The following is a 7,981-nucleotide window of genomic DNA, read 5'->3' on the forward strand; positions in this document are numbered from 1 at the left end:
TTTTGCATTGGGTAAGACTATTCCTGAAAAGGACATTTTGATGAAAATTCTCATATCGTTGCCAGCTAGATACGATTCTAAGAAACATGCTATCGTTGAAGGAAATAACCTTGATATACTTTCCAGAAACTCACTCATTGGAAAGTTAAGAGTTCTTGATCATGATCAGAACACAGCCAGAACATCCGCGTTCAATGCTATATCCAACACAAGTACTCTTCCTTACTTGTCTTAGGTTGATGAATGTTGTTCAAATCATATTGGTCTGAGTAATATCTCTCTCTATCTCCAATGCTTCAGATGATTCAATACAAAGGAAATCAATTCAGTTGGTCAATACACATACTTCCGAAATTTGCACAGAAGTTTCAGCGTTCGTCGCAGAAACTTCTACTATCTCAAATTCTGATTCAGAATGCGGGTCTAACACTGAGATTTTTGAATTCTTGGATAAAAATGAAGAAATTCACCAAGAAAATCTTCAACTAAAAATGAAGTTGAAGAAATTTGAATCATCACTTCAGGTGAAAAATCTTGAGTGACTATCTTAGTGATGAATTCACCAGAACCCTATCTTTAAAAGAAAAAAAGATTAATACTCTTAAGTGTGACCTGCAAAGGTTATCTGGAAGCTCTGACAAGATTTCAACAACTTTATTCGGTAAGAAATATTTTGGAAACACAAATGGTTTAGGGTTCAAAAGTATGACTGTGAGAACAAATAATTCCTTTGTTCCGGCCGGTTCTGAAACTATGGATAAAAGTTGTGATAAATAGAAGTCAAATCTGCAAAGCGAAAATTCATCTCTGAAGTGTATGTTTTGTGAAAATGCAAATCATGTTCAAAGTAAGTGATGGAAATTCAAGAGGAACAACGAACGAATTTCCAAACTTCAGAGTGACATGCAAAGGATGAATCTGGTTTTGGGTAATCAACAGGGAACTCCTGAAGACAAGAAGAAGTCTAATAGAACCAGAGTCAGACGAGGTAAGAAATCTGTTTATACAACAAACCTTGATAAGTCATCTGGTGACACAATATGTGAGCATTCTGCTCACCTCATCACTATTTAATTATAGTGATGATCATCGTAATTTTGTATCGGTCGAAGATGGCACTGAAGTTCTGGCTAACGGAGAGACTCATTGGAATTACAAGTATAAAGCCCGTCCTATAGGAACAAAAAAAGCCAAAATGCAAGCTAGACAGAAGAAAGATCGCGAGCAAGGTATATTTAAAGAAGGTGATGAGGGAACATCTTCGGTTAAGATGGAAGAAGATAAGATCCATCAACATAGTTCAAATATTTTGGAGTATCTTAAGGAAACACAATCAAGGAAGGAGAAATGAGAGTGTAACAAGAATCCCAATACCAAACAATTTGGACGTCTACTCAACAACCTAGTTATCAAATGGAAGAACAACTCATTTTGCAAAAGCTCCAACAACAGATTATCAAATGCATCAACAACAAATGCATTTAGATCAAGATAATGCAATAATGTCTATGGACCTTAGTAGGTTTGCTCCCAACGAAAAAAAATATTATCGACACATGCAAAAGAATACTTTGAAGAGGATGAATATAATCAACGTCGAAGATTCAGAAGATGATGATGTAATCCATCTCTAATTGTTTTATCTTTTATTGAGTTTAGTTTTTTAATTTCTGGTCTAAGTTTATATTAAAAGTATTGTCCTAAATTTCTAGATAGTATAGTTGTTAACTTAATTAAAATAATATTGTCTAAATTAATTTAATGAAAAGTTTGAATTTCGAGTAACCAATGGTTCAATTTTCAAATTAATATTTTTAAATAATAGAGCCGTTACATTTTTTTTGTCTATATAAAGACTTTGTATTCATTATCTACAAAACATAAGACCAATCATACTTATATTTCTTCCTTCCTTCTAAAAACCTAACCATGCCTCTACCAAAGCCACCGTACACACTAAAGGAGGATAACGATTTGATACGTAGTCTTTGCATAGTTTTGATGATTCGTCAAACAACCTTAGTATGGAAATGCACCGGTCTAGTGCAAAGAAAACATATGGAAAACGCTACTAGAAATGCCCTGAATGTCAGATGGTGGAATGGGTTGAATATGTGTTGTTATATTTTAGTTTAATCGAGAGTTTGAATATGAATTTATGTAATGTGTTTTTTAACAATTAATATGTGTTGTTGTTCTTATAAGAGTTTAAATTTGATAAACATGATATAATGTGATTTTAAAATAATTGATAATACTTATTTTCATATTCGTATGATTCACGATTACATTGAGCACGTGCAACAAGCATTTAAACCAATAGGCAACCCTATTGGAAGAGTTATGTCTCGTGAGGGTTTACAGAGAGATATAACCACAAAACCTATTATTATTTAAATTGTTTACTCTTCATATGAATCTTCAGATGGGGATAGGTTGTACTCTGGGAAGTTGTTTTTCAACATCGCATAGCAGTTATAAAATCTAAAATAATTTCCGTTCTTTTTTTCGTAAGTCTCCAAAGCCGCTTGCTCCTACAACAAAAGAAAACAATATCATTTTATAATTAAATTATTCAACGATTCAGTACACGTACACATACTTGGTAGGTAAGTAAGTTTTTTTACGATTTCCGAAGGTATTGGAGCCCTTAATAGGTATAAGGTTCTTTGTATATATACACATTCTTTCACGTCAGAAGTGATAATGTCTAATCTTGTTTTCAGAGTCTTAGCCGTTCATTCATTCAGATTCCGGTATGTACAGTAAAACTTTGTAGCAACTGCTCCCAAATGTGTGTGTTATTTGGTTGTTCAGCTTCTTCTTCATTCTCTAGATTAGCATCGACCTATAAACTAACAACAAATTCGTCATTCGCTGGATTATAGCCCACCATAATTAAGAAAGAAAAGTGTTGTTTTGTAAATAATAATTTGGACAAAAGAAGTGTTTATTTTTGTAGATGGAGAAGAGAGTTGGTCGAACTAATGTGTTCATTGGTAAACCATGTGTGATCTATTTATACATGGTCAGTATACATATCCATATACTGTACAAAGAGATTTCACGGATAAGTATACATATCCATATACTATACAAAGAGATTTCACGGATAAGTTTACGTATCCATATACTGTACAAAGAGATCACGAATAATTATACATATCCATATACTTTACAAAGAGATTTAAATGATTTCACTTGTAACCATAATGCCATCAAATAAAAATGTATTCATTGCCATACATAATTGAAGCCCAAAAATAATTTAAAGTCCCTCTTACAAATGCATGTAACATTCGAACTTTTAAACACAGCTGTGAAAGGGTTATCATACATCCTTTGACTCAACATCATCATCATCATACAAATCCTCACCATCGTATGCAGCCTCCTCGTCATCATACTCAACATCGTTATCGTCCTCGTACTTATCATCGTCATCATCCTCATTGTCATCTCCATCATGTTCATATTCATCTTCTAAATGCCCGTCTCTGTAAACATGTTCAACTGCATGTTCAAAATCATCTGGGATTTGATCATTGTAATATCCGTACTAATCAAATGCACCATCCTCGTTTTGACCAGGAACAACTTCTTCTTCTAAATATGTATCATCATAATCTCTTTATGATGATGGAAGTACCACGTATTCCATATCTGTACTCTCCAAACTAGACAAGTCCGCTGCCTGGCCTCCTCTATCAGGACGTGCAACAATGTGCTTGACAAGATCCGTTCTTAGTTGTAGGTGCATTTCTAGGTTTTTCAGAGTTGACATAAATACACGACCATTATTGGTAGGTTCCGAAATCGGAACAGGAAAAAATCTGCCCCAATCCGTATCCCAATGTTCATGCTCAATAATCATGTTGTGTAAAATAAGACAACATTTCATAATTAGGTTCAAGTCAGATTGTTGTTGATACTTATACGGTGATCCGAAAATTCTGAATTTCCCTTGGAGCACTCCAAAATCATGCTTGACATCCTTTCTTTTATCCATTTGATACTTGAATCTCACATACTCGGGAATGTCCAATGTCTGACTGAAAGCTTGTACAAATGTAGTCAACTTTGGATAGATACCATCTGCTAAGAAATAACCCATATTGTATTGGTGAACATTGATGACATAATTTCATGGAGGTTCTACACCCTTTAGCATGTTATCAAAAAGGGGTGAGTGTGCCAACACATTCACATCGTTGTTTGATCCAGGCATTCCAAAAAAACATGCCAAAACCACAAATCGCCTCTAATACCAGGCTACTATGTTTCTCTTTACCCCGCTAAGTTCCTTGCCAAGCCATCGGAAAATTCTTGCATGTCCATTGCATACAATCAACACTACCAAGCATTCCAGGAAAACCTCGTTCCGCATTTTTATATAGCAACCTCTGAACATCTTCAGGAGTGGGTTCACGCAAATATCTTTCTCCAAAAGTCATGCAAATGGTGTGGCAAAATATTTTTAGATAATAGTATCTTGTAGTGGCACCTATACGAGTGTAATCATCGACACTATCAGTTGCCATACTTTTGTATAAACATTTCATCACGACAACTAAGTTCATATGCGGAGAATGCCCCATAGTACCGGTTGCATCCGGAAGTTGTTGCCATTCTGGATCCACTTCAAGCAATTTTCCTAAAAATTTCTCGAATAATTTTTCCCTCATATCTAGACGTCGTTTGAATTGTCTTGAGGTATAACCAGTTTTAGGTGTAAAATAATCATTCATCATTTTCGCATCATGCCACACTCGATCACGAGTTATTATACTACGTTTCTGTACCTCCCTAGGTACCGGTTGTCGAATAATACGCAACTGTTCATCCAAACAAAGTTATGTAGTCATTAGCAAAACTTCTTATTCTTCATCATTATAAGTATCCAAATAGATTCCATATTTAACTCTCACATAGGCACGCATTAGACTTATTATGTACCTTTGAAAAAAACAAACATAGTATGAATTTGTCTATACAATACATACATACAAGTCAATCAATGTTATACATCGATAAAATAGTAGTTTACAAACATTTCATTCAACATAAATCAAGACACCCAACAAGTAATAATCATGGATTTTTCACTAAATCTATGTTTTAATTATATTATTGATGAATTGCATACTACATACCTAACTAACCTAATATTAACAATTTCATCAAAATCAAAATCAAAATAATTTTAAACCCTATAATTAGAATCACTCACCTTTGATTTTTGTTGATGGAATTCGAAATTGAAGAATGGATTTGTTTCGCCTTGGAGTAACGATCAAACCCTTTTAATTTAAGCCAATGAATCACAATGAATCAATATGAAAATAAAAAGGGGATAAAAGGGGTTTGAAAGGATTTTGAGAGGAGGAAAAAATAGAGAAGAAGAAGAAATGAGAAATCCGAGTGGTTGTTGTAAACTTATACTTATAAAACGGAAACTCAATTTTCGTTTTGGTTAATTCAACGAGCTGACTGAAACGAAAACTATTCATACGGAAAATGAGTTTCCGTGTCATGTAGGGAAGGGATAAAAGGACACCATAGTGAGGCTGCCTTCAGACCCATATCCCTTCCCTTTAGTAGGAATTACTGTTTAGTCCAGTTTTTCATGACCCAGTTAATGGCTAGTCCACCCGTGAAAAACATTTACTCACTAGTCCAAAAACATGTTTTTGGACTAGATTGTTTACTCGCTAGTCCAAAAACTTTGGGGATATTATAAAATGTGTTTTTTAGATTTCTCAAACACCCTTCCAGATCTAATTAGTATCAACACATGTAAATATTACTAGTAGTATGTTACTACATACTAGTAGTATCAATATGGTGATACTACATATTAATATGTATTGTACTAGTAGTAACAAAAATATGTTACTAGTAAATTATATAACTACTTTACTATACTAGTAGTAACATATGTACTAGTAAACTAGTATACTAGTAGTACAGTAACTAGTAGTAAATACTACTAGTATACTAGTAACTAGTATTAATACGTAGTACTAATATTAATATGTAGTACTACTAGTATACTAGTATAATATAACAGTATTAATATGTAGTATCAATACATAACATAATAATATTGATATGTAGTACAATACATATGGATACTACATATTGATATGTAGTATCCATATATTGATACTACATATTGATATGTAGTATCGATACATAACAAAAAAGTATTTATTTATATGTAGTACATAACATATTGATACTACATATTGATATGTAGTATCAATACATAACATAACGGTGACAACTCAAGTCAAATCTTTTTAGGGGCTCTGCAAATCGGCGATAAACTGAGTCAAACATCGTTTTTTCTCTCATTCTGTAATCATTTTCTATACCTTTTTCATGGATAACTAGAATCTGTCTAATTATATCATCATGTTTTCATTCATTTGAATTGTTAGATCTTAGTTCTTAACTATTTTTGATTGTCCTTATTTGTATTTTTATTTCTTGCTGTTTGTTTTAATGGCTGCTTAATTACTTTGTTTCCCCTATATGCGTTTGCAGTTCTTATTATCCCTAATGGCTTTTGCTAATATTTATGTTGTGATCATAGCTTTTGCTGAGCTAGTCTTCAAGCTTTTGCTTACAGGATTAGATGTTATGGATTTCATTGCTTTTTCTAAGGATGCTTCGCGGAAGATGTCTCGGAACCAACTTTGTTCTTTTAGAATCGGTTCAACCTCATCCCGCCTCAATCAATTTTCAAAAAAAAATTCAAATTCAAAAAAGTCAGATGCATGCGAATATTCAGCAGTCTAATTTTGCTATTTTCGCTCAGTTACAGCTGTTACACTTACCAAACTTGGAACAATTATCATATATTCTGCTCCCATAGTTATAGCCTGGAAAATAATTTGTATTTATCTAGTAGATATCATTATAACCAGTTTTACCCTCATAACCCTAATAACTTTCAACTAAACTTTCCTATAAAAGATCCTTCACCTTTAAGTACTCGAAAACCTTATACTTATATACATCTAAATCCAGAATACTTGAAGAACATTGATCATCACTTATTGGAAGCAATGAAAGAAGGAAATACTAGCAATGTTATCGATCTGGTAGACAAATTAGAGAAAGCTACACTGGAGCTTGGAAATATCAATGAAGTTGTCGTGGTGAATCAAAACACAACCACTGAAAAAGAAGATGAATCTGAGTGGGAAGCAAGTGCAATTGGCAAAATAATTATAGAGGGTAGAATGATCTATGATACTGTTCAGAAGTATATCACCTTCACCTGGCCTTTCTTAACTTTGGAAAATCTAAAAATAATTGAGGTTGAGCCGAATATGATGATTTTCAAGTTTAATGATTGGGATCTGCTTAACACAGTAATTTAACAGCGTCCATGGATCATCAACAAACATCTTCTGGTTGTTTATGACTACATTCCTGGTATGATTTACACAGAGAAGCATTGGGGTTTTCAACAATTCTGGATCCAACTTAAATACATCTTACCTGAACACATGAATGCTATCTCTATTACTAAAATTGGTGAAGTTGTGGGAGAAGTCACTGCTATCAAGCCTAAGGATGGTATACCAGTTGGTACTACCCCTATGAAGGTGTGTGTCAATGTCGATCTGTCAATATCGATGAGAAGAGGTGTTAAGTGCACAACTATGGATGGTGTCACCAAATGGCAAAAATTCTTTTATGAAAGACATCCAACAAACATATGTACTGAATGTTACATAATCAATCACTCTAAAAAGGTGTGCAAAGCGGCTGCAGATTACCTAAAGTTGGCACATGAAAAATCGTACTTTGTGGTCAAGGTAGACAATATTCACAAAAATATTGTTGCTACCAAATCAAGCACCTGCAGTTAAGACAAACCAGAAGAAATTTGTCAAAACTGCAATTTTCATACCTCCTAAAGATGGTGATGTGATTAATCTGGACTTTCTGATCAAGAATGATGAGG

The 7,981-nt window shown here is 33.6% G+C and overlaps 1 protein-coding gene across 1 annotated transcript; it reads right to left on the bottom strand.

Annotated features, from left to right (window-relative positions):
* Positions 1-4,295: 4,295 nt before the first annotated feature.
* LOC113324296 lies at positions 4,296-6,878 on the bottom strand. Its single transcript, XM_026572616.1, has 2 exons — positions 6,843-6,878; positions 4,296-4,835 (listed from the first exon to the last, which is right to left on the bottom strand). Exons 1-2 carry the CDS (start codon positions 6,876-6,878, stop codon positions 4,296-4,298), a joined length of 576 nt encoding a protein of 191 aa, XP_026428401.1.
* Between the last annotated feature and the right edge of the window lie 1,103 nt (positions 6,879-7,981).

The sequence above is a fragment of the Papaver somniferum genome, chromosome 11 (assembly GCF_003573695.1).
Source record: "Papaver somniferum cultivar HN1 chromosome 11, ASM357369v1, whole genome shotgun sequence".
In the NCBI taxonomy this organism is placed as follows: Eukaryota; Viridiplantae; Streptophyta; class Magnoliopsida; order Ranunculales; family Papaveraceae; genus Papaver; species Papaver somniferum.

What these genes read in the sequence shown, in the direction of transcription:
- LOC113324296 (XM_026572616.1), bottom strand. Translation starts at nt 6,878, where the DNA reads ATGGGAGCAGAATATATGATAATTGTTCCAAGTTTG. An exon ending in TGATAATTGTTCCAAGTTTG is followed by an intron (nt 4,836 to 6,842) that starts GTAAGTGTAACA and finishes TTGGATGAACAG; the next exon opens with TTGCGTATTATTCGACAACC.